This window comes from Amphiura filiformis, chromosome 14, assembly GCF_039555335.1.
Source record: "Amphiura filiformis chromosome 14, Afil_fr2py, whole genome shotgun sequence".
Taxonomy (NCBI): domain Eukaryota; kingdom Metazoa; phylum Echinodermata; class Ophiuroidea; order Amphilepidida; family Amphiuridae; genus Amphiura; species Amphiura filiformis.
Window position 1 is genome coordinate 26084861 of NC_092641.1, and position 27295 is coordinate 26112155.

General features: G+C 37.4%; 1 protein-coding gene across 1 annotated transcript; it reads right to left on the reverse strand.

The window, feature by feature from the left end:
* Positions 1-639: 639 nt before the first annotated feature.
* On the reverse strand, positions 640-27240 carry LOC140169322 (uncharacterized). Its single transcript, XM_072192579.1, has 14 exons — positions 26951-27240; positions 22452-22596; positions 19273-19579; positions 18464-18594; positions 17165-17217; positions 15167-15334; positions 13849-13931; positions 12359-12557; positions 11414-11577; positions 9486-9609; positions 6505-6633; positions 4371-4544; positions 3217-3270; positions 640-1528 (listed from the first exon to the last, which is right to left on the reverse strand). Exons 1-14 carry the CDS (start codon positions 27225-27227, stop codon positions 735-737), a joined length of 2802 nt encoding a protein of 933 aa, XP_072048680.1. The 5' UTR covers positions 27228-27240; the 3' UTR covers positions 640-734.
* Between the last annotated feature and the right edge of the window lie 55 nt (positions 27241-27295).

A 27295-nucleotide genomic window follows, 5' to 3' on the forward strand; every position in this document is an offset into this window, starting at 1 on the left:
GAGGCCAAAATACGCCGTGCATCATGGGAAAATGAGTCGACATCCAAAGCCCGCGTAAAAACGAATACAATACAGGAACATGCATCATTGTGCGTTTAAATGTCATTATAATGATGTTACATGCGAATGCACACTAAAACAACAATTTAGGCAACAACTATAGTAGATCCATTTTCTATCTATTGATCACAGGGAATCCTTCGTGGAGCTGTTTTCAACATATTTATTATCACACTCGCTTGAAAATTCAATAGCAGCTACAACGGCGATGTCGACTCTGGAGTCGAAAATTTGACTGCCAAAAGCAACCGCTGGCGGCGCATCGTATTGTGAAACTCGAGAATTGGAAACTGTATTTTCGTCACTTACGATTGTGATGCGAGCGACGAGTTATATTAAACATTAACTGTGGTGCCCACTGCACAGTTGTATATGGACCATCCCAATGTGAAATTCAAATGTGACAATTAAACGCACAATGTCGGTCACATAAGAAACTACCACAAAACATTTGTATATTGGAAATAAAGGAAATGAGTATAATTAATCTTTGAAGCAGAATAGAATTATACAAAAACCTATCACCGTCGTTCTCAGGAAGTGCAAATATGTTGGTACGATTTAAATAGATATAGACACACCTGTCTCAATATCCTGTAAGCCCAAGCCTCCAAGTAACCTTTTACAGAGGCCTCCAAAATCCGCTATCACCCGAGAAGACTTCGTATTGTATTTCACTTTCTCTCATACATTACCACTTTATTGTCTTTTGTAGTTGCAAATATCTTCTTCCCATTCCCATGCACTACCAAACCATAGCATGCGGATGCAGTGGGAATGGAACAGATGAAATTCCCAGACAAACCTAAGCAGTAGATATTGGATTGTTTACAATCGCTAACGAACACAATATCACTGTGGCAACAGACACCACAAGGGACTTTCATTCCAGGATATTGGATACTATGTAAACCTGTACCCTGTTGATCGACTATTTGCACCTTTGAACCACCTGAGATGACAATATTATTGCCCGATGTGATGGCCAAATAATGCGGTTCTACACCCACATTAAAACTGAGTAGATGGGTACCATCACTCTCGTGTTTGCTTATGTATTTGTTACTTGTTTCTCCTACCAGTATATTATTACCCACAGAATCTAAACAGATCCCAGATAGCTTTGCCCTTTTGTTAATGTACCCAGCCCTATCTGATGGTGCTTCAGACAACCAGCTATCACTGAGTTGGCCATCGCTTGCATCGTAGCACTTGACATGGGATGTTTGATCTGAAACAAAATACGTGCCTTTAGTGTATACAACACCTCGTGGAAATGACATTTGGTCTAGGTGTAGCCCTTCTGTCGTATTGAGATTAAATCTGTAGTCCCCGTTAGCAGAGTATATGTTAACCCGTGATTGACCGTTTGCCACTGCTACATCCCCGTTGGAATTGAGTGTAATGCCTCGTGGGTTTCCCAGCTTTTCAGTTATAGCCCATTCGCCCTTCTCCCATTCACCAATATCTGTAATAAACATAATAATTAAGCATTAAGCAGGTCACTGCTTCCCGTCATTATTTAGATAAAACAGCTAAAATGATTTGACAATGATTATTGATGTGTGTTGAACCTCAATTTTGATATATGGCTACCAAACTGTATGTTGTTTTCTATACTTACAGAACCTATGATAAGTACGCACATGCTTAAAGGAGTATTTCGTGATCCTAGCATCCTCTTTTTATGACATTTTTCAGTACATATCCACGAAAAAAGCCTATTCCCAAAATTTCAGTTGATTCCGATTTTGCGTTTGCGAGTTATGCATGATTATGTGTATTACACTGCTCCATAGACAATGCGTTGTAATTTCGTTCTGGTGCACCAGAACGAAATTCAAATTTCACGATATCTTTGCAAAACGAATTAATCTGCAAGAAATATTTAGTACATGAACATTATGTAGCCAGAGGTTTCCAGTGATATAAAAATCTCAACTTTTTTTGAGAAAAGTGGGGGGATGAGGCTGTGGATCACGAAATGCCCCTTTAATACGTGTATATCATAGACTACATGTCATCAAGTTCATAGGGGTCAAAAACGTCATGCAACTCAAAATGCACCTATTCCCAAAAATTAGTAGGAAAGTGACGCCACACAGTCATTGGTATTACCAAAGGGTCACTTCCGGTGTAAAATGAAATACCAACCAAACAGATAATTTTACTACAAAACTGCATTATTATATCATTAGCCCAGGCAAATTATGAAATGACCCATCACTGATTGCAACATAATCCATTTCACATGCCTCAATTTTTCAAAAGCTCACACAATAACATATCAAAAGTCCCCAAAATCAAAGTAGTGGAACAGTGCCTAATTTGCATAAATCCTAAAATGGCCACTTATGCAGGGGTGAAATTTCAAATTTGGTCGAATCTTGAACCATACCAATGTTTTCCTCTCGTCATAAGGATTCAGAAATAGTCTCCAATTTTTTAAATTGGCTCAGATTGGTCCGCTTACAAGAAAAATCCTAACAAAGAATAGTTTGCTATATATCAGGGGGTTTGTTATCTTGGTAACATAGTAAAAAGACCCATTGAACCCTGTTGTCTATTGATTTTGACCATTTTTGTAAAGTTACCTTTGTAACAAAACACCCAAAACAATGCAACCTTTATTATTTTTTATTTATTTTTGCCAAAGGAACAACTTGAGAAAAATTTATTAAAATAGGAGCATTTTTCAGTTTCAGACGCCTATGGACCCCAAAATTTGACCTTTGATCATTTTGCCTATAACTCAAGACATTATGTTAGAGTCAAACTATACCTTTTCTGAATTCTTATGATGAGAGAAAATTCTTATTACTACGGATTTTAACCATAGTTAACCAACTTTGAAATTTCACACTTGCATAAGCAGCTATTTTGGATTTAAGCACTGTTTCACTTTCGGGGACTTTTAATATGTTCTTTAATATGCTTTCCTAAAAAGATTGGTGATTAAATGAATTCCGTTGCAATTACAGGTGGGTTAAGCCCTTATTTCCCTTAATTTGACTAGAACTGAGACTATCAATGCGCGTGTGGTTTAATGCTGATATTTGTCTTTATGCATGCAATTCTAATACAGATGAGAGTTTGAAGTACCTTTTTAAAAGTATTCTAAACCAACCTGTAATGTGGACACCTTTTGTAACTTACCACATTCTGAGAGCTCCGAATGTACTGGTTCCTGATCAACACTAACAGTTGCCGCTGTTGAAAAAACAAATGATGAAATGATGAAATATATATGTTAGGCATCACAACCCCACAGTGTTTCAGTCATACATGTATGTGGAGTTCTTTCTGCGGAAACTACTGTAAAACCACTTAATTTCGCTAGGGATTTAATTTCGCTAATTTCGCCTTAATTGGCGAAATTAAATACCTGCAAATTGAACAGTTTTACATTGAATTGTAGACATAAATTGCTGGATTAGCGAAATTAAATACACAAAAATGGTGGTCATTGGCAATTAGCGAAATTAAGTACTAGCGAAATTAAATAGCTTTACAGTATTCTATCCAATTTCTTGATTGTTAAGAATATACATATAACCAGGATGTTGTCCGCTGCAAACGAGCGCAGAAATATCGCAAACCGGTATCTGCAACATTCGAGCACAGAAAGATCGCAAACCCAAGAAATGGCACCTACTGAAAATCTTTGGTATCACAAACATGGGTATTGTGTGACAATGTTTAACCTTCTATGTTGCTCACAAGCCGAGATATAGGCGGAAGTATATTTAACATGTCGGTTATTTTGACATTCATGTGACGGACAAACCAAATTAGGTACAGTTAAGGTAATGGTTTTCTGGAATCCTTGGTATCACAAACATGGGTATCGCTACCATTTTACACCTTCTATGTTACTCTGCAGTGATGTAGCCAGCACTTTTCCGAAGGGTGGGCAGGGGAGTGGGAGTGTAAGACAAAATTTAAGGGGAGTACACATTGACGAAAATGGTAAAGAATGGGCTAACAAGTACAAAAAGGCCTAAAATATCGGGGCGGCTACCATTCCACAGGGGGCAAGAGGAGAGACTTTCAAACGGTGGGGGGGGGGGGCAGCTGCCCTTTTGCCCATGGCTACGCCACTGCTAGCCTGGGAGTCTTAATAGGTCCTAAGAACTAAACGGATGAAGAAGAGAATCTTGATTTGTTCATTTATCCCAATGTAATCGTTGCTTGAGATTAATATAGATGTAAGATAACATGATTTTATGATAACCCTTATAAATGTGTATCATACATGTATTGGTGTTATCATACATACATACAATATAATTAAACAAATACGAACTTACAAACAATCTGTGCCTTGAACGGACTATCTAGGATATCCATATCTGCGAATTTGACGACTATATCGTACTCTCCTTGTGCGGTTGGGAAGTATGTGACGCTACAGGTGCCGTCTTTGTTATCAACGCGGTTGATCTTTGCCTTTGATGGGCCATCTATGGCAATGGTTAGACCACCTGATATATATATAAAAAAAGAAACACATTCACATAACTGTCAGACTTTCTTAAAGCTTACTAGACCTTGATTTAATTACAACTCTTGTTTTCTGAAGTTTTTTCACTTAAAAAAAACATTCCCTATTCGTTTCTACGTGTTTATGAAAATAACCCATTTAACGACTGTAGCACAACCCTCGAGAAGGCACTTCATGCGATCGAATTTTATTGGGCAAGATTTTCCATAGGGATAGTAAAAAAAAACATGTCTGAACGTAAATCTGAAATTTGGAGCTGTACAATTAAAGGAGTATTTCGTGATCCTAGCATCCTCTTTTTATGACATTTTTCAGTACATATCCACGAAAAAAGCATATTCCCAAAATTTCAGTTGATTCCGATTTTGCGTTTGCGAGTTATGCATGATTATGTGTATTACACTGCTCCATAGACAATACGTTGTAATTTCGTTCTGGTGCACCAGAACGAAATTCAAATTTCGCGATATCTTTGCTAAACGAATTAATCTGCAAGAAATATTTTGTACATAAACATTATATAGCCAGAGTATTCCAGTGATATAAAAATCTCAACTTTTTTTGAGAAAAGTGGGGGGGATGAGGCTGTGGATCACGAAATGCCCTTTTAAAAGGAGTGGTTAATGTGTCGAATTTAACAGATAGACCTTTTTCCCTCTTTCCCATCATGCACTATTCCAGGGGGTATGAGTGTCGCAAACTACATCATCTCCCGGGGAGTACAGAGTTAAGTTCATTACATTCTGGAATACGGACATTTCGGTTGGTGCCTTCATCACAAAAAAGGAATCCCCGATAATCGCGATCACTAATACCTTTCGGGGGCAAAAAACAACATTTTTATGCCTTATGGACATGGTGTCATCACCCAAAAAAGTTTCCTGTTATTGAAACCTAACTTTGTATACATTTGATAGACCTAATGGTGATAAACTAATGACGGGACACGCCGTGATATTTTGTCGGCGTCCGTTTCACTTTTTTTTCGGAGATGAAAATAAAATGTAAACACAATCTCTTACACAGATGTTCTGCGTCGCTCCGTAACTGCATCACTCGTGTATTCAATAATTGCATAATTAGTAACATCGATGGCCTTTACGATAATCCGCATATGGAATCAGTATGCCCATATTAAGACAAAATAATTGCAAAGTTATGGCAAAGACCATCGGATGCACACGATCTATGAGGTTGATGAACTAAGTCATACCCCCCTGGAATAGTGCATTGTGGGATAGAGGGAAAAGGTCAATATTGTACAAAACGTATTCGGGTGTATCTCGCTCGTTGTGTGGCCGATTGAGATTGAATTTTACTGGGCCGAGATTTTCCATAGTAAAAAGTGCTTCTGTTTCGTTCGCAAAAACGTATCGTCATGCAATTTTCTGTGAATTTCTAAAAGAATTCTAAATCTGAAAATTAGAAAAAGTAGTTTTGAGCGTTTTTTCGCCACTGTTTCTGTGCCGAATTGAACAGGTTTGTGTTCATAACGTATTCTCATGCATCTCACTCAATTTCCCCTAGCGATAGTAAAAGATGCTTCTATTTGGTTAACAAAAACGTATCGTCATGCAATTTTTTGTGAATTTCTAGAAAACATGTCTCAATATAATCCGAATTGCATAGGTTTATGTACAAACGCGTTCGCATGAATTTCGCCCGTTATGTGGCCGATTGCGATGATTTAAAGTCGGGGCTGAAGTTTACGTTGATGATAATCAAATTTTTTTTTATCATAATTTAATTGCCTTTTAACTTCATTTATTTTAGTCCACCAAAATGTGTTGTTTGCTGCACTGGGTCAGCGTCAGTGCAGTCACAGGATCGTTAGTTATACGTAATCCAATTAGAATGTGCTTAACAACAGCGTATTAAGGCCGTAGCAACCTGCAGACTGGTTCTACCCGATTAAATTATGTACAAGACTTAATACTAACCAGCTCCACCCTCCTTTGTATTGATGGTAAATTCACATGGCTCACCACAGATTCCATGCGTCAGACCAGGGCCAAATGCTGTCACTTTACCGCTCTTGGGTTCATCCAAATGGAACTGGACTGGGCTTTCTGTAATGGCATAAACAAAGCATGTCAGTGATAGGAAAAATATATGAAGGATTTGTTATATCACACTTCACTAAAATAACACTAAATCCGCACACTTAACACATAACACATGCGCGTATTTTAAGGTAGCTTTGGGGGGGCACAAACCCCCCGGGTAAATCAGGGGGTTGAAAAAAAGGGGCGGCGGAAGATGAAGGGGCGGCAAGAAGAATTATTAAAGAAAAAAGGGCGGGGCAGAAGGGGTGGCAAGAAGAAAAAAGGGCTAAATATATTGAAAAGTTTAAATAAAGTTGGGAAACTAATGAAACTATACCTTTTTGGTCGCCAGCAGGGCCACCGCTCGAGGGGTAGGGGTTAGAGGGGGTGTAACACCTCTAATTATTAAAAACAATTGCCGAGAAAATGTTTTTGCTCCTAACCCAGTGGTCGGAGCGGCCACGCTACGCCACGGTAACATAGTTCTTTTTAACGGATGTCTAAAACGTCAGAGATCAAATCTAAATCAGATCATTATGTGACACGGTCTGTTCTAAACACAGCCAAAAAAGAAAGTCTCCAGTAGTTCCATCCCCATTTAATCAGAGTCTGATTAGTTTATGGCAAATTTATTTATATAATAGTTTTCTATACACTTTCCTTCAAAGTTTGATACCAAATTTGATATCAAAAGTTTAATCATCGTGAGCATAGAAACCGTTGTTTGGAAATTCGCGCAATTTTAAAAATGACATAGGGAATTGTATCACTAGCAGAGCTAGCGTGAATGCCAAGAATTACGTCGCCTGAATAGGCCGGCAGGTTAAAGGTTTACCCATGCATGTCAAAATGCAAATCAAATACCCCGCTCTTTCAATTGTGCGCAGGCAAGTGTGCAATGATTCCTGTACGGGTTGCTTCAGGCCACATAATAAGCTGATACCATGCATTGGATGTTGCGTGGTCAATTCGTTATTTGTCATTTTTAAAATTGCACAAATTTACAAACAATGGCTCCTATGCTCATGATGATTAAACTTTTTATATCAAATTTGGTATCAACGTTTGAAGGAAAGTACATTGAAAACTATTATATAAATTATTTTGCCATAAACTCATCAGACTCTGATTAAATGGGGATGGAACTACTGGAGACTTTCTTTTTTGGCTGTGTTTAGTTTGCACAAAGGAATCAATTTGACAATTAAATTATTTTAAAAAAAAGTGGATAATGGTGAATCCATAAATTGAAACAAGTGATGAAAATCACTGCGCAGACAAACTAAACCAAACAGACAAAACAACCGACGCTTCAGGGACAGACAACAAAATATAAAAGCAAACAACGAAAACTACATCCTGTAGTTTAAAAACAAATTTAAGTCAAAAACTGAAGGCAAATTCAAATAGAACTCAGTAGCAAACAAGACAACAAGCTCAGAGCAAAATAAGCTGTGTCTTAACTGCAAGTTCACTACAGAGAAAAACTGGGAAGCAACACTGCATGATATAGGCTGACCTCTAACGTTTAATTAACAGATTTGAATAAATTTATATAATTATAGTCTGTATACTTTCACTGAGTCATTAATTTAGATATTGTACAACTAAATGTAATGATGAGAAGTATATAAAAGTATACTGTTACGAGTCGTATTGTCTCAAGGCCAAAACCACCTTTTACCCAAATTCACACGAATGCACAACACAAATACACGGTTTGATTAAGCTAACAAAATCTAAGTCTTTAATTGAAAGTAAAATATGGTTGGTACAATATATGACAACAAATGCACATACAAAATAATCAAATATAATTACACTTTTAACTAATCAGTATTTAGCCAGCATTGTTCTTCTTGATGGTAATAGAGTTCTTGCAATGTTCTGGAAGGCTGATGTATATATCCTTATTCACTTGTCCTGCGAAAATCAGCGAAGTCCATTGTACACTTGCATTTTAAAATATCCTTGCGAATAAAATCCTCACACAAAAATGGTGTTGCCTTCTCCAAACACTTATCTCCTTGCGCTGCTTTCTCCAAACGCTTATCTTCTCGCGCCGTTCTCCAATCACTTAACTCCTTGCGCCGCTATCCTAACACTTAACTCCTTGCCCAGATCGCCAAACACTTAACTCCTCCAGGAAACAGGTTTCTTTAACACCGCTCCACTGTATTTGACAGATGTGTTGTTTTATAAACCAGACTCGAGCAATTCGACAGAAGAACTTTAATCCTATGATGAGGAGGAGCACATTTGTGTACTCAAAAATCTCCTTCGTTGCTGTATTAAAATAGCACATTATTGGCTCTGTAAACTGGTTTAAATGCACTTCATTCTGAAGCACGAATACCAACACATACATGTAGAGTCTACAATCTCTCATGTGGCAATAATAAAAACTAGTGCAGCTTGTCAGATCTGTATCCAGATGAAAATAATTGTAACATTTTTCATTAAATCTATGTTTTACTTCGGTCCATTTTCGTAGCTTTGAAATAACCATACTTCCAGCATGTCGGTGAAAACATCCATCCATCTTCATCGCTCAGAGGCTGTTTTAAATAGCACTCTAGGAAACTCATGATCTCCATGGCCACACTCAGTAATACTCCTTGAGTATCCTGATTTTAACTGGTTAACACCCGGGGGTTAACATTGCTCTCTTACATTCATTCACATTACAATCACGTCGATACAGGTCTGCCTAGAATCATTGCAAACATGATGTTTTATAGCAAATCATCTGGGATTTTCCCCAATGTTCTAATAATAGACATTAACCTTTCAATTTACATCCCATGATGTCATTTCACTTCATTATTGTAACAAATCTTGATTTGCTTGATTCAGTATTCAAACAGAAATCTTACCGATGGTTATTGGTTCACTAGGTTCACTCGGCTCACTAGCACCTCTTACGTTTTGAGCAATCACACGGAATTGATGTTTGGTTCCTGCCTCTACATTACGTAAAGTATGCTCTGTAGAAGTCCTCTGGTATTAAAACACAAAATGTCAGTTGAATGCGCTTATGACCGTACACGACGAATGAGCCGTAAATTCCTTCCCTGGTCAATTTTGTTTTATTTTGCGTTTAGAAAATAATTATACCATAAGCTTTAAAATGGTATATCATTTGACTTCAAACGATATCCAGAAGCGGGGTTATGGTTTGTTGAACTTTGTTCCTTCAACAAAATGGTACCTTTTTCCGCTCCTTTTCCACATTGTTGGTAATAAATATCAAATAGTCATAATTGGCGGTCATTTCAAATCATCCCCAAGTCAACGAGGTTCAAGAATATCCTCTCATTGTTAATTGTTGGTTATACATACCTAGACAAAATGCAATGCTTTGTAAGCCACCACTTGAACAGGATTTAGCTAAAGCAAACAAAGACCAGAGCTATTATAGACCACTAAGGTAGAAGCATATTATCCTCTTCAACAATAGGATTATTGATTGGTTTAAAAGATGTTTGACTATCCAAATGAGATACTTGTCGAACCAACTTGAGGTACCGATGAATACGACCTTCATGCACATTTTACACTGTAACTCAGAATACAATTTAGGACATTTACGGCTCATTCGTGCTGTACGGTCACATATAACAGGTCTTTTGGAATGTGACCCCATTTTTTTTCAATCTACCCTGGAAAATCCCTTATTATGTAAAAACGGAAACTTCAAACTTTTTGGGCCCCAAAAATTGCTCTTTGGCGTCCTTTTTGGCCTGAAAAACGCCATAAGTTGCGAAAAATTGCAAATTTTACGCGCTTCGCGCACATTGGCTCTTCATATAACAAAATCCGCCTTCATTTTGGGCTAAAATATTCTAAAAATTAAATTCTTTATGTCCTAGCATGATCGTAACAAAATATCTCTCGTCTTGAGTCCACATGCCTTCCTCACCACATGCCTTCCTCACTTCCAAAACGTTTTATGTTATTCCCCATTGGATGTTGTATCATATTTTCCCTGTTTTTAACTTCTTGCTATGGTCGACAAGTATTAGTTTTGATATCGGCTCGAGACCAGTAAAATTACACCGTTCTGAGTGAACATCAGGCAGCACAATCTACAGTTGGGATTGAATGATTTTAATTTGTGCGCAGTCAGGTTTAACAAAACTGAATCAATATGAACTAAATCCCCAATCAACACAAGGACCACAGGACCTACTCATTTATTTATGATTAATTAAGTTGGCCTAATTTTTCACCGTTTGCATTATCCTATAAATTCATGCATCACAATCTGTGATTTACATTCAGTTTGCATACAGAATCCTTGAAGAACATTTTAAAGAGTTTTTGCTTTTCCTATATCTTGTAAACACTCTTGGTGGAAAGCACAATTTTATTCCATACATAGCAGTGGTAGCTGGCTGTATAAGATCACAGATGCATTTATTTAGCTTTTAGGACAAAGTTATTACCATTTAAAGGTTGCTTTGGTATGCATAGTTTTGGGTGAATTTTTTGACTTCTTGTTTAAATATTAAAACCTAGTGGTAATTTAAATTAAGTGTAGCCCGGTCTCGTCCTCGGTCTTGGTCTCAGACCTGCCGATTTCCGTCTTGGTTTCGGTCAGACTAACCGTCTAGGTAGGGTTGGATATTATAGAAAGTTCTATCCAAACTATTCAGATATATAAAGTGTTCTGATTGATTTGTTGAAAAAGAATGCAAATTTCATTCGGTATTATTGATTTCACCAGTGTTAACCATGTAAATAAATACTAAAAATTAAAAAGTATCTTAATACAGGGGCCGCAATAAGTATATGAATGTACCTTGCTAATGATAACGCTCCACTTTCCACATTTTGCATCCCATTGCTCAACAATATATCTGCTGACTGGTGAACCATTGTCGTTCCTTGGAGGTAACCAGGTAATCTTGAGTTTAGTATTGTCAATGATCTCAGTTTTAGGCTTTTCTGGTGAATCAGGCGTGTCTACATGGTCATTAACAAGTACGAATACAACAAAACATATTTTAACATATTATTTAAAAAAAAGATCAACACAACCTACTTGCACAACTTTTCTGCTCTCTAATAGTGTCAAGCCAATACAGCCAGCAACGCATCAGCATAGACTGCGGAAGCGTGGTGTGGATATGGGGGAGAGGTCAAGATCCCTAAATTTTTAGGTGGGGTCCAATCCCCTAAAATCATTGCACTGAACAATTTCGGCGCGGGAATTTTGAATATCGCGTGTTGAGAGCCCACTGGTTTAAAAAAAAAAAATTTATGGTCAATATGAGTTTGTTTTAAATAAAACCATGAGATTTGTGCATGATAATTATTTCTCTAACATATAAGGCAAAATGTTGTGATTGCTGGAGTCATCCTTTAAAACATGTAATGATTTTATTCTCTCGTAAGTTTCACGGCAAGTAAATTAATTATAAACAGAGTAGGAGGCCTATCCGCTCTATCATAGCAGGACTTGACCAATCATGTCGGGCAATCATGTTACTATTTTTAAGGACAAAACCCCGTCTACAAGCATATATAGTGTTTTTGATGAAAGTTAAATTAATACGATACATACGTAAATATGCCAATACAATAGATTGGTCTTACAATCATGACAATAATACTTGTTGTATGTGCTTAGATCAATAGTTTATTTGCTCTAATTCCATAATGGCGCCTGGATTAATTTAGCTTTTATCAGAAGCACTCTATATGCTTGTAGACGGGCTTTTACGGTATGTGAAATATTACGTACTGATTTCAGTTGTTTGGGTTTTCGCTGTAGCTCCTTTTGTCCACACTTCCTTTCCACTGAACGTGCCACTATCTTGGTAAGGTTGGTCCCGCGCAGAACTGTTGTCACGCATATTGCTCCCCTCACTACTGCGGTGCTTGTATTCAATGCCACTATCTGTATCAAAGCTAGCATCTAACATCACACTCGCTCGTTTGTTCTGTTTTTGCAATAAAGATATTAAAGGGTATTACACCCATTGCATTTTTTTGCGTTTTTGCATTTTTGAAAAAATAAGAAAAAAATGGACAAAATGGTATGCAAAATGAAGGGGCAAATCTTCTCGATCTATTGGTGGCATCGGTATCAATGTTGCTTACATACTTTTAAAGATAGAAGCCCGGAAGAGGTACATCACTCATGTACCTCTTTTTGGCTTCTACCTTTAAAAGTATGTACATTGATACCGATGCCACCAATAAAACGAGAAGATTTGCCCCTTCATTTTGCATACCACTTTGTCCAATTTTGTTTTCTCATTTCGTCACAAAATGCAAAAAACCGCATAAAAAATACAATGGGTGTAGTACCCCCTTAATCCAATTTGATGTAATTTTCGTTTGCGACTAATGTTGTGTTTCCTACTGCTACCTGCATTTATTTTTCTCCGCTACGATTTTCCGTTTGGATATTTGGTATGGATTTCGTTGCTCCCAACGTTTAGTTATTGCAACAAATTTTGCATCTGGGAAAACAACGCTGCAGCAAAGTTGATGTTGTTGCAACCACAGTAAAGGGGTCTTCTCATACTGGTTATACACCGACTGTAAGCCCTTTGATTTATGGTCAATAATATTCGGGCTCAAGCATACTTCAGTCCAGAAATTACCACTGGGCAGTATCATCGTAGTTTAATAGCTTGAGTAATATCGGTTATATTGTTATACTACTAATACAGTAAGCCAAAAATTAAGGTACCAGTTATGTTCACCCCCTGTATATCCTAAACAAAGACATATTATGTCATAATTGGAACCAGCAGCCAATAGCTGCATCTTCTTGCTCGAATTTAAGACCTCATTTGTTGAAATTGTTCTAGAAATAAAAACACGACGATCAAAATACCCAATTTATAAGTTGAAGTTTACTCCATTGCAAGCCCTATTGATTTGTTCACAAAGCGTCAGCGAACAAGAGAACTAGCGCCGCGCTTCTATTGATTAGCACGTTAAACTAGCGTCGTGCTTTCATTGATTAGAACACAAAAGTGCAACTTTTGATTTTGTTTCTTCATTAGGTTTTAGATCACCGTTTCTTTAATTCTCAACCAATTTCAAAAAAATAAGGACTTAAATCAGAGCTAAAGAGTACAAGTATGGCTGCTTGTTTTAATTTTGACATACTTGTCTTTATTTAGGATATACAGGGGTGAACACAACTGGTACCTTAATTTTTTAGCTAACTGTATAATATTTATTATATTTTCAAAGATTATAAGCGTAATTACTCACATATTTCATTGTCGTGATCTTTATGTCTGCTTGCTGAACTTCACGATCTGGAGTTAACATAGTTTCTACAGACTTCTTGATTTCTGTTAAAGCAAATAATGGTCCACAACTTATAAGTTCCCCCAAAATAATTTTTAATAAATCGAAAAATATTTGACAAAATGCAAACTAGACTATACCATAGTCGATTTTTGATAAATAAAAATATGCTATTATTCATGATGAACTCATTCAGTTGGAACTCGGAATTATACTGATATTTTATTACATCAAAATACTAGTATAAAATGGTTATGAAAAAGTTTATATAATTATATTTGTGACAGTAAAAGTAAAGTATTATTGAATGCAACATGGCATAACTATAATGGTACTTCAATACTGAACAATTCTAATTTTAGAATCTGCCAGTTTATTAATCGCGAAAGCCCGAGTTAAAAATCGACTATGGACATTGAATTTTAAACGGGACTTTGATAGGGCAAAATCCCTTAACACACCCTGTCAATCATACTTGTTTATCAATCAAATTAAACCGCAAGCAAGTCAAGACGTGCTCATGCACCTACTGAGAGTTTAATGTTCCGCCAACACAAAGGGTGGTAGAAAGTTGTGTACCATGTAGTTATTTTAATAACTACATGGTACACAACGATACCGCCCTTTGTGTTGGCGGTACCCGGAGGATTTAAACCATAACGAGATCTGGGCGACCAATCACAAGCCAGATCCATTTAAAGATGCATTACGTCATGGCCAATTTTAGTAGGCCAGAAATCCGACAATCTCATCCATAGACAGCCGTGTTAAGCATGTAAACCGCAATCCAAAGTCAGTAGTCCACTTGGAAAGCTAAAAAACAAGTGGCAAGTGGACTACAGAGAAATGTAAATGCAAACGTGTAAAAAGATATGGGTAGCCGTATTTGTTTTACACATATGGACCAAATTATAGCGTCACGCGTCATTGTGTTCAGTCACAATGGTTCATTATATAAATTAAAAGTTGCACCTGAGTCCATAGCAATCAGGTTTTCTTTAACAATCACATGAATAGACCTGGCCAACTGTATTGTTTGAGAGTTGACTCTTATGGACAAAGATGCAACTTTTAAGACTGTTTAAACCGGTCTCCTTTTTTACATAATGAACCATTGTGACTGAACGTAATGACGTGTGACGCTATAACTTGGTCCACATGTGTAAAAAAAATAAGGCTACTCATATTTTTTTTACACCTTTGCATTTCGTTAAATATTTTTCGATTTATTTTAAAAAGTATTTAGGGGAACTTATAAGTTGTGGACCCTATATCTGACCTTGGAACTGGGGCCTGTTGTTCCGTTCCCCATCCCAGCATTTCTTCATGAGGTCAATAATTTGCTGTCGAACCTTAGATGGAATGGCATTAGATGGAATGGCATCAAGGTCTGGTCTCTCTCCATCCTCCACTTTTCTTCCAATGGTATAGGAATGAGAATCGCCATCTAAGTGACACAATATTTTTGAATGTAATTAACACAGCTTCTCTTTCACATGTAGAGGCGTGGTGTTACCGGTAACAATCTCCATATTTCACCCACCCTCCCCCTTTCCCGAAAAAAATCTGGTGCCGCCACTGATTCAAGAAGTAAAGTTCATTACAACACACACAGGGTGTGAACGGTATTATGGAATATTGTGCTGGAATGAAATACTACAGCAAAAGTGGCCCAATAGTTGTTGTAAACAGTTGCAAAAAGGAGTAAATACATTAGGTCATAAAATAGTTTTTATTGAACTTCGGAGACAGTACGGTATCAAATACCACAGACCAACAGCCGTACCACGCCCTTTCATTTCACTATGAGCCCTGAGTCAAGAAAATAATTGTACACCTTGTACAATTGTGGAAGATAAAACATTTTAATTTATTAAATAACACATTTAACCCCAAATCGGAATTTAATTTGGTAAATGATCTTTGATTCCAAATTGAAGTTTGCACCAGTTAAGGACAATGCAAGTGTATAAGAAGTAAGTTTGTGCTATAAAATTTGTGGAAGGCGTAGTATTTTAAGCTGAAATCACGTTTTGATCCCATTGAGCTGATGCTGGTCATCATGTGTTGTTATGGACAGTAATGCTTGAGACCATTTTGGTCATTATTATATCTTTAGAATCTTTACTATATAATTTTGATGAGATATGCGCTAACATTGTGTTTATGTTTATATTTAGACATACTTTGTAAAATGAATATTTTGTAATAGTGTCCTCTTTTTCAATTTTTTTTAAACTTTTTAATTAACAGAAGCTTGTTAGTCACATTCTGCATGTTCTGTCCCTGAAAAGAATTATAGTATTTGAGCGTTGACTTATTCACTGCCCCCTTCTCCGATGCTCCGGAGCAATATTATCTAAAATCTATTTCTTAGTGTTATTCTTATCTATATTATATTGTTTAGCGTGCAGGCCGGGGCATTCCCACTTTGGAGGTGACGCGTATATAGGGATGTTAAGACCCCCTTTTTCAGCGTCGCTGTCATCCAAAAACCCCATATTTGTATACAAACACATGCTCTGTCACCCGAAGACTTCTTATTTTTCAAATCGATCTGTCACCCAAAGACCCTTATTTTTCAATTTGAACAGCAACTTTCATTTATCACTGACTATGTTACTTATTTTGAAAAAACGAAGAAATTTGAAGACATTTAGAACTAGAGATTCAATGTTCGAGGTTTCTGTGGCGCTGTTTCGGCTCTCACCCAAAGGTTCCTTTTAAAAAAGGTCATGTTCTCACCCAATGACCCCATATTCTTTACATTTTGCTCTCACTGAATGTCAAAAATCATAATCTCACCCAATGACCCCATATTTTTTACATTTTGCTCTCACCGAATGCCCCTTACTGTGACAGTGCCAGCCCTACACCTATATCCATTTCATATGGAAGTGCCCCGGGTTTGCAGGTTTCAGATAATATGGCTATAATTAAAGACCGAATTAAAAAGACTAGTTTGCGTCTGACGTCATGACAAAGGCGCGCCGTGATTGGTTGCTGACCTGCGCAGTATGGCATTTTTGGTCTGGTTGACAGGACGTAAACTAGTCTTTTAAATTCGGTCTTCAATTATATGAAGGGTAGTTCGTGAATTATAATGCACGGGGGAAGAATGCATAACGATGAATAGAAATGGGTACTTTAGAAGCTATGTTGACTATTCTATAATATTTTATCAATACGTATATATATTTGTTTGAATTATGTTTGATTTTCTCACATATTCAAAACAAAAGATATGAATGAAGCACAGTTCATTTAATAAACTTACATGCTTTGTATGGATCCTCTCCACTGACAAACTCATACAACGTGATCCCAAATCTGCACATAAATCATAAACAAGCAAAAGAATTATATATTAATATAACTCTTTTCATCAAGATTACATCGCTGCGTGCAATTACTAATCATGAAAGTCGATTTTACGTAATGCAAAAGTCAAGCTTGATATGCGCGAAAATAACAAAAGTGGCCAACTCGTTTTCTGGACGATTCAGTTAATTGAACATCGCGTTGCAAACCACGTTAGGTTTTTCTGTTAGCCAATATGTTACTAATTCCAGTGCATATAATATTGTTGCCATGATCACTTTCGTTTTTTTTTCTAAAAAGCGAAATTGCAATTGTATACATTTTATTGTTACAGTCTGTACTGTTGAAACATAAACAAAAACAATGCGATTTAAAAAGCGCATTTTACAAAAGACAAGAAAGGAAAAGAGCTAATCAGTGGGAAAGAGGTGAGGTTTAAGGAGATTCTTGAACGTGGTAATATTTTCTTGATCTCGGACAGTGGTGGGCAACTCGTTCCAAAGGCGCGGCCCGCTGCTGAAAATTCGCGATCGCCAGCTTGTTTCTTGGAACGAGGCACTTCAAATGTGACAGCAGCGACAGATCGAAGCGCATAAGATGTTTTGTGGGTCCGAGGTTGAAAATAAGAAGAGATGTAATTAGGTGATTGAGTGTGAAATGCTTTGAATGTCTGGAGAAGACTCTTGAACTGTATTCTTTGGGCAACAGGCGATCAGCGGAGAGAGTGGAGAAGAGGAGAGGCATGACTGCGACTCGGTTGCCTGAAAATAAGGTGGGCAGACTTATTTTGGAGGACTTGAAGACGGTTTAGGTGTTTTTATCTATACCATTGAAGAGTAAGTTACAATAATCCATTTTGGATAAAATGAGAGTGCGGACAATGTTATGACAAGTGTCGGTATCTATATTAACGGATACGATTGAGATTTCGCAGCTGCCAGTTTATGGCACGAGACAAATTGGTAGTGTGATCAGCCATTGTCATGGAGTAATCAAAAATAACACCCAGGTTATGGATGCTAGGGGAAGATGGAATTTCCTGAACATTCATCCAACCAACATCTTCTGTAATAGTAACTGCATGCAGTACAATCTTTTATGCTCATTAAGTCAGCAAAACTGTTGTGTTTCTTCTGATTAGAGACACTGGCACCTAAACACACTAATTCTAAACTATTTTTACAAAATGCAAATGGCTTCCATTAAGTGGTACGGAACATACACAACAAATTCACGTTAATCTTTGAATACTTACGCAAATACGTCACATAATCTATCTGGTTTGACCTTTCCTGTCAACGTTTCTGGAGAAATGTGAGTAATTGTTCCTCTCTGCCCAGAATCAAGTTTGGATGTACTGCTGGCTGCTAAACCAAAATCTCCAATCTGATAAAAATAAAAAAAATCTTTCATGGTGCACAGATTCAGAGTTTTGATATATTTTAATTATAGAAATATATAGAGTGATTTAAATGTAATGTTCTACTATAGTTTTAATTATAATTATTTACAAGATGAAAATGATAATTGGCTACCATTGTTCCACGAAGTCAAATTGTGTTTTGTCTATCGTAAAATAATTATAAAATTACCCTAAATGGAATCCGTTCTCATCATTCTCAAAGTCTCAAAACCATGTCAACAATGCCTATAAAAGTTTCTTTTTAGCCTTGTAAAAGTACGTAATTATTCGCCATTTTCTGCGATTCCTTTTCTCCGATCGGCCCCAGATAAACCGACCTTCCTTTTACGCACTATCAACCAATCAAGGATCGTAGGGAGTTTGGTTGACAGTGACGTTAGATGCAAACTAGACTTTTCAATTCTGCCTTTAATTATACCACCTACTTTCAAACATGACATGGAAACGTATATAACTATGTTTTATAGTATTCGCCTTTTCGAGATATGGCGGACACAATAGGATGGCGCTGCACGAAGTGGGTAAAGTCTTTTGAATTTGCCGGGTTTTACCCAAATTGAAGACTGCCCTCACTTCGAAAAGGCTAATTGTTATGATTATGACGACATCGCAGTGTTAAAATAAATATCAAAAGAACCTACTTTTACATGTAATCCTTCGACAAATACATTCAAGAGCTTCAAGTCGGCGTGGATGATGTATGCCGGCTTTAAGGTATGCAGGTAATTCATACCCATGCACATCTCATGTACCATTGTGATCTTCCGTGGCCAGCATTCACAACGCATCAAAAGCTTCCTGTTGAAATCTCGCAAATTGCCATCGGTGTAGTATTGCATAACGATCTTCTTTTCATGTTCATCAATGAACCCCATAATGCGGACTAAGTATGGACAGTTGATAACTCGCTGCATCTTGTTGGCTTCTTTGTAAATATCTTCCGCAGAGCTGCAATTAAGACAATCACATATCAAAATGTTTGAAAAAAAGAAGAAAAAAAAAAAGACCTAAAATAATATTGATTTATGAAATGGTTAGTTGAGTTGGTTAGTTTATGGGCGGTACAATTCTCCATAGAAGTGACGTAGTTAATCGGATTAACTACCATAGCAATAGAGGAATACAATTTTGACTATATCACCATGCACTACAATGTTCACTCGGTACCTATGCATTGAACCATAGATGTCAAAGAACAGGGATTAAGACCTGTATCGTAATTATATAGAATATGCATATTATGCTGATCACTCGCACCTGTTAGAGTGTAATCTGCTTGTAGTGGAAATACAAAATACACATTTTGAGGAGGATCATGGAAGGCTTCAAGGAGTACCAACTTCCCTTGACAGTCACTTTTGTGGACTTCAAAAAAGCGTTCGACTCCATCAACAGTTCCGTCATGTTTTCAGTGCTGCAGCATTATGGAATACCAAAGGTTGTGGTGAATGCTATCCAGGTGCTCTACATGGACTCCAATAATGCCGTTATGGTAGATGGAAGTATTCCGGAACCTTTTCAAGTAACAACTGGAGTGCTTCGGGTGATGTGTTGGCACCATTCCTGTTCATTATCCTGGTAGACCACCTTCTGAAGAAATCGACTTCTGGAATTGACGCTGGAATTGTTACCTTCCCACGTCAATCAAGCAGGTATCCTGCTAGGATTCTGAATGACCTGGATTTTGCTGATGATATTGCCCTGTTGGAATCGTCTATAGCCCGGGCCCAGTCGCAACTTACTATATAGGACTACAACTGCAGCAACAGATCTAGGCCTTGTCATCAGCGCACCTAAGACAGAATATATGACTGCAAACTGTAACGTCCAAACAACACTTGAAGTCTATGGTACATTGAGTACCATCAACCATGTCACAGACTACAAGTACCTGGGTTCTAAGATGGGCTCTAGTGCTGGAGACCTAAAAAGAAGAAAAGCAATAGCCTGGGCAGCTAGCAGTTACTGTCTTTCTATACGGGTGCGAGTCATGGGTAATCACCAAGGACATGGAAAACAAGAGCACTGCCTGTGCAACATCTTGCTACAGAGTCACGTTAAACATCAAGCGTGTGGATCGGATTCCAAATGAAACCATCTACAATCTGACCAACACCACTCCACTGGTTGCCAGAGCCAAGATTCACCAACTCAAATTTCTCGGCCATATACTGCGTCTTGAAGACGACGAACCTGTGAAAGAATATGCCCTTTATATTCCACCACATGGGAAGAGAAAACCAGGACGGCCGCGCACACTGTATTTACAGTATGTTCAGCACCTCTTGGGAGATACTGAAGGGATGCTGCAGCCAAACAAAATTGTTTCGCATGCCCAAGATCGCAATAGTTGGAGAAAGCTTGATGATGATGAGTGCAGGGCGATCTATTCAAAAATTGTATTCTTCTATTGCTATGGTAGTTAATCCGATTATGACGACACTTCTACGGCGAATAGATGCGCAGCCTCAACCGTTGCTTTACAGAGCTGCTTGACAATGTACGAAATCAAGAACAAATGATAAAAAATGCCAATGGCATATGTAAACAACATCAAAGTACAAATAACCTTTCTTTATCAGGTAAACCTAACAACTAAGCCCTGCACAAAATATACGTCATCTTGCTGATTTATGACGAAGTGAGAAGGTTTGCATGCACTCGGCACTTCAAGGACAGTATCCCTTCTTGTGTGATGTTGCCAACAACAGAGTCTGGATTACTGTCCCACAAGGGAATGACACTATGGATGACAAGTTTCTCTAAGCAGCGAGTTCTAGTAGCTGGCAAGGAGAGAGCATGTTCTGGTGTTGATAGATGGTAGCACGGCGCCTAATGTATGGTGGGGGAGGCAAGGCTGTTAAATCTCCTAATACAGATGTCATATCTACTTTACAGTCTTGAGGATTTTCCTAATGGTGCAATACAATGAACATTCCAGAGAACAGGGGACTCCCAATAATCCGAAATTAATTATATTTCAATTTGTTTTTCAAAAATGTCACCACTCTCAGGTCATTAGTGTTAGAGTTACGGCAGTAGGGTTCGGGTTAGTGTTAGGCTTAGAGTTAGGGTTGTGGTTTACCGTGTCGAAGAAGTGGTGTGTCCAACACACGGAGGGTGCCCATTTGAGCTTACAAACAAACACACATCGTTATTCTTACACATATACATTAGTTAATGTTTGACTGTAATTGCTTGTTCTAAAGTAAAATATAAATAAATAAATTAGTGTTTTTATGTAAATCGATGGCTTCTAAACTTTTACTTTAAGTTAAATCAAACTAGAGTAGCCGATTATGTCTCAACTTGACATGTTCATTTGTTTCTGGCATCAAACAGTGTACTTTTATAAATACGCACGTGACTTATGGGCACGGCATACCAAGACCTGCAAGCGTGACCAAATCCTCATGCATTGACCACTACACAGAAAAGGATAGGAGTTCTGTAGATAAATATCCTCAAATTTAAGTATTAATTGAATAGCAAAATTATTACACATGGGAGGATTCCGAATTTGTAATATGTTATCAAAAACAACATTTTGAAAGTATTTGACGACGGAAAAAATATTTAACGACGGAAACGTTTACAATATAATCACAAAGTTGAACAAAATAGACAATTTTGCTGCACAGTAGTCTCATGTTGTTCCGTCTTTGCATTCAAATGTATAGGAAGACCACCCGCTATGTAGAAGATCACTTCGAGACTTACTGTCTATAAGCTGTTATGGCAGCGCGGAGGTAGTCATTTATAAAAGCGCATTTATAAATTTAACCGAAGTACACTGTCATAGGTTGTTTTTAATACTTACATGTCAGACTCAAAGGCCTTGATGACTACACGTCCCAAAACATTGTGATTCATCAGGTAAATCGACCCAAAACCACCTCTTCTGAGAAACTCTTTGTCACCAAATTCATTGGATTTATAAATTGTCAACCCTTGTACAAGTTTCACTAAAACAGAAAGAATAATGAATAAAAATAAACCAATCTCAGCGTTTGATGTGTTTAGTTTGGTACAAATCTTCTGAAATTCAGTCTTCCCGTGCAAAAGTTTTTATGATGATGGTCCTTTTTTATTTATTTGCTATTGGGTCACTCCATATCATATCAAGGAGGCCCCCACCTGACCCCCTCAGATTTGCTTTATATTTTACTCATATGTGATGCGATCAAGCAAAATCAGTCGGAACTCGGCAATAAAAAATTCTCAGTTTCTTACAGGATAGTAAAAAGCATGTTCAAAGCTGGATTTTGCAGAAAACCCCATTGAAATTGAACAACCAGTTCCAAAGATATGAGCAATTAAAGAGTTTCCAAAACAACATGAAACAAAAGGAAATATTTCCTTTGTTTGACTATATCTCAAAATCAATATTTCCGAGTTCCGACTGATTTTGCTTGATCGCATCACATATGTGGTACCTGTAAAAATATTAAAAACCTGCAAATTTGAGGTCTGTTAGCTCTTATGGATTTTCTGTGGCAGCCATTTAAAGTTGGAGTAGGGGGGTCTAAATTTGGACCCCAAAAACAATTTCTGTAATTGCGCGTTGTGTCACGGGGTCATTATAATCTACCAAAAAACGTTGACAACGTAAAGAAATCAGCAAGTTTAAAAAAACCCACCTCGGCTCACTTTTTGAAACATGGTCCCATTTTGAACACCAACAGCAAATCAGTGTTTTTATTTTATTTCAACAGAATACAGCGTTTCCAACAAGATTACAAGCCTACTTGTTATTCATTTAATTCAATCATTAATCATGTTAATCATGATTATTATAAAACAAAGCACAATAGGATATTGGCTTACCATGCAAGAACAAGATAATAACCTTTCAGGTCGTTCCAGAAAGCTTACAAATTAATATCGCATCTGCACATTAAAGATACCTAACACTTCTGGAATTGTTTTAAATTCATATAAATATGATAAAGTTTAAATCAGTAACTTTTACAAATGGGACCAAGTTTCAAAAAGTGAGCCGAGGTGGGTTTTTTAAAACTTGCTGATTTCTTTACGTTGTCAACGTTTTTTTGGTAGATTTCTTTTCTTTTTATGAATGTAGCCAAGCAGCTCCAAGCTTGGAAAGTCATCAGGTTACGAAGTGCACCATAAAACGAATAAAACGAAAAATGGATGTTTGAAGTTGCTATTCTTGATTCATGACAATAAATAATTAAACAAAACTTTATCAGTTGTTTATTTTTAAAACTTGCTCGTCACGCGTGACTGTAATGTTCAGAGGCGTACACAATGATCAATAAACATTTTAATATACTTTAATTATTCAAGGCTACGTAAATATGTAAAGAAAATGTAAATATGAACAACACACACCCAATGTTGACAATGCCAGAGAGACACACATAGAGTAAATCCGATTTAGGCCTACTTCATGTCGGAACTGGTAAATGCGCATATATTTAAGCCTATACTACGGAAGCGTCTAAATGCCCAGATAATCGTGTTTTAATGTTTGTGGTTCTTTGTAGCCCTGCGGGACAATCTACTTGGCTATCCGAATTTGTGGTTCTTTGTGGCCTTCGGGGAAACCTAGTTGAATATTCCTATTAAGCGGCGGTTGTCGGCGATCTTTCGTGGTTTGTGGTTTTCATCAAGCCCTGCACTCTATCGGGAGCTAATTTATAGTTTAAGCTTCTTGAATATCCATATTTCGTGGTTTGTGGTTCTTTGTAGCCCTGTGGGGCAATCTAGTTGCATATCCAAATTTCGCGGTTTGCGGTTAGTTGGTATCAATATTGAGCGGCAGTTGTTGTTGATCTTTCGCGGTTTGTGGTTCTTTATAATCGATAGGCCTGCGGGCAATCTAATTGGATATCCAAATTTCGCGGTTTGTGGCTCTTTGTAGCCCAGCGGGGCAATATAGTTGAATATCGTGGTTTGTGGTTTTAATTTCCCTCTATCGGGAGCTAATTTATAGTCTCAGCTTGTTGGATATCCGTATTTCGTGGTTTGTGATTCTTTATAATCGATAGGCCTGCGGGCAATCTAGTCTTTCGCGGTTTGTGGTTCTTTGTAATCTTTCGTGTTTTGTGGTTTTAATTTCCCTCATCAAGTCCTGCTCTCTATCGGGAGCTAATTTGTAGTTTAAGGTTGTTGGATATCCATATTTCGTGGTTTGTGGTTCTTTGAAGCCCTGTGGGGCAATAGTTCCATATCCAAATTTCGCGGTTTGTGGTTCTTTATAGCCCTGCGGGGCAATCTACTTGGATATCAATATTGAGCGGCAGTTGTTGGCGATCTTTCGAGGTTTGTGGTCTTAATTTGTTGGATATCCATATTTCGCGGTTTGTGGTTCTTTATAATCAATAGGCCTGCGGGCAATCTGGTTGGATATCCAAATGTCGCGGTTTGTAGTTCTTTGTAGCCCTGCGGGGCAACCTAGTTGGATACCCCTATTAAGCGGCGGTTGTCGGCGATCTTTCGCGGTTTGTGATTTTAATTCCCCTTATTAAGTCCTGCCCTGTATCGGGAGCTTAATTTATAGTTTAAGCTTGTTGGATATCCATATTTCGTGGAGTGTGATTCTTTGTAGCCCTGCGAGGCAATGTAGTTGGATATCCAAATTTCAAGGTTTGTGGTTCTTTATAGCTCTGTGGGGAAATCTAGTTGGATATCAATATTCAGCGGCAGTTGTTGGCGTTCTTTCGCGGTTTGTGATTTTAATTTATAATATTTATATCAAATATAATTTCAGTCTGAGCTATGAACAGAGCCACTGATAAATGTGTTTTAAATGACCAAGATGCCATGCCATGATAGTCAGGCATGGTGATAGCATCTGGATGGTGAAAGTAGGCCCTAGGCCTAGGACTAAATGTGAATAAAAAATCAAACAAAAAATATAATATCACAATAGCAATGGATGTTCGAAATGGTGTTATTCTTGATTTACGACAATAAATTGATTAATAAAACATTTAAAAAAAAGTGGTGGGAAGTTTCGAACTTGAGCAAAAATTCATGAATGGATTAGAAGTCCATGGCCTTAACCACTTCGCCACGGTGACGTCCCGTTATTACGCTGTGTGAAAGTGGAGTATTTATTAATATGAATATATGCTGTGGTCCGGAAAGAATAAAAGAATTGTGAAAAACTTGATTTTTTGGCGAATGGGGTTCAGAATTTGTATGTAGGGTATCCAGGAAAATGCCTGGGTATATTTGAAAGTGAATCTGAAAAATTAGTGCGATAGTGACAGCCATGTATGGCTGTAGCAGTGACGAAAGATTGTGGATATCAGTATGATTAGCTATGATTTGCCACTAATTTTGGCTATGAAATACCGCGTGAAATAAAGCAAGAATGTTTGTTTATTATCAAACAATCGGATTGACTGTAAGATTGGTGTAACTTTTTGAAATAAAGAGTTGTTAAAATATGACACTTTGGACAGTAAATACGATTTAGCATGGTTTTAGACATATTTTGTACCCAGCGAAAAATATAATAGAACAATAGCGTTTTGTTCCGTGTAAATATAGTCTCGCGGCGCATCTGTTTATTCTTCTTTATCAGTCGTTTTTTTTAAAACTTGCTGGTCATGCTACCGCGTGACTCTAATTATATACAAGAAAAAATGTAATGTTTTGTAAACTGGCAAGTTTAGCCCCCACTAAATTCACATTTTTTGTCAGATTAATTATTTTTGTTGTCACTGATGCTATATATAGGATAAATACAATGCATATCCAAAAAATTGAGCTCACAATTCATTTACATTTCGAACAGCGCCCTCACGAAGATGAACTTTATTGCAAATTCAACATTTTCAGGGGCCCAAAGTCGATGTGGTCCACCTTCAAAATTGATAAAAACATCACTTTTATATGACTACTATGCATCTAGTCATTTATTTTCAATATTTTCAATATCCATGGAATGTATATTCTTTCACATTCCCAAGAGATGGTAGTCCACCCAAAGCATTTCATCGTGTCGTCTGACGATTGCCTTTTTAGGCATGAAACTCAGAGTAACGACTACCTATTCTGGAAGGTCTGTTCTTTGAATATTTATACGCCCGCCCTTTTGGGATTGAGCACTTTATTCAAAAGATAGTCTAAATATCTCCGATAGACAGACTGACTCAGGGATAGACTTTGGTTGTGTTGACATCATGGAATGTATATTCTTTCACATTCCAAAGAGATGGTAGTCCACCTAAAGCATTTCATCGTGTCGTCTGATGATTGCTTTTTTAGGCATGAAACTCAGAGTAACGACTACCTATTCTGGAAGGTCTGTACGATGAAAATATATGAAAATCTTAAGCTTACCTTTTTCTTTGACGTCCGTGTAAAGGTCGGGTCGTTCCTGCTGCAGGAGCTCCATGAAAACTTCATAAGATGATAAAGGTTTTCGCATCAATGTTTCAATTAGCTTCGTCACCTTGTCTGTATCCGTGTCTCCTATGTTGATTCTTGTGACTTCATCAGCGGATAAAGCCCCTCTGCCTGTCATTTTCCGAAGCAGAATTTTGGGATTCAGGGCTTCGGGTAAGATAAGCAACGATTGCTGCAGGGTTTGCTGTGCACCTTTTAAATCTACAGCCATTTTGCTTCTGCATGAAAACCTGGAAAAAAGTCAAAGGATCGATTTTATAACTTACGTGCTATATAAAT

Bases quoted from the DNA above. Each gene is read 5' to 3' on its own strand.
- LOC140169322 (XM_072192579.1), bottom strand. From the start codon at position 27,227: ATGGCTGTAGATTTAAAAGGTGCACAGCAAACCCTGCAGCAATCGTTG. The intron at 17,218-18,463 runs GTAAGTATTCAA...ATTTATGTGCAG, and splicing joins AGATTATGTGACGTATTTGC to ATTTGGGATCACGTTGTATG. The intron at 13,932-15,166 runs GTCAGATATAGG...TTGCTTTAACAG, and splicing joins CAACAGGCCCCAGTTCCAAG to AAATCAAGAAGTCTGTAGAA.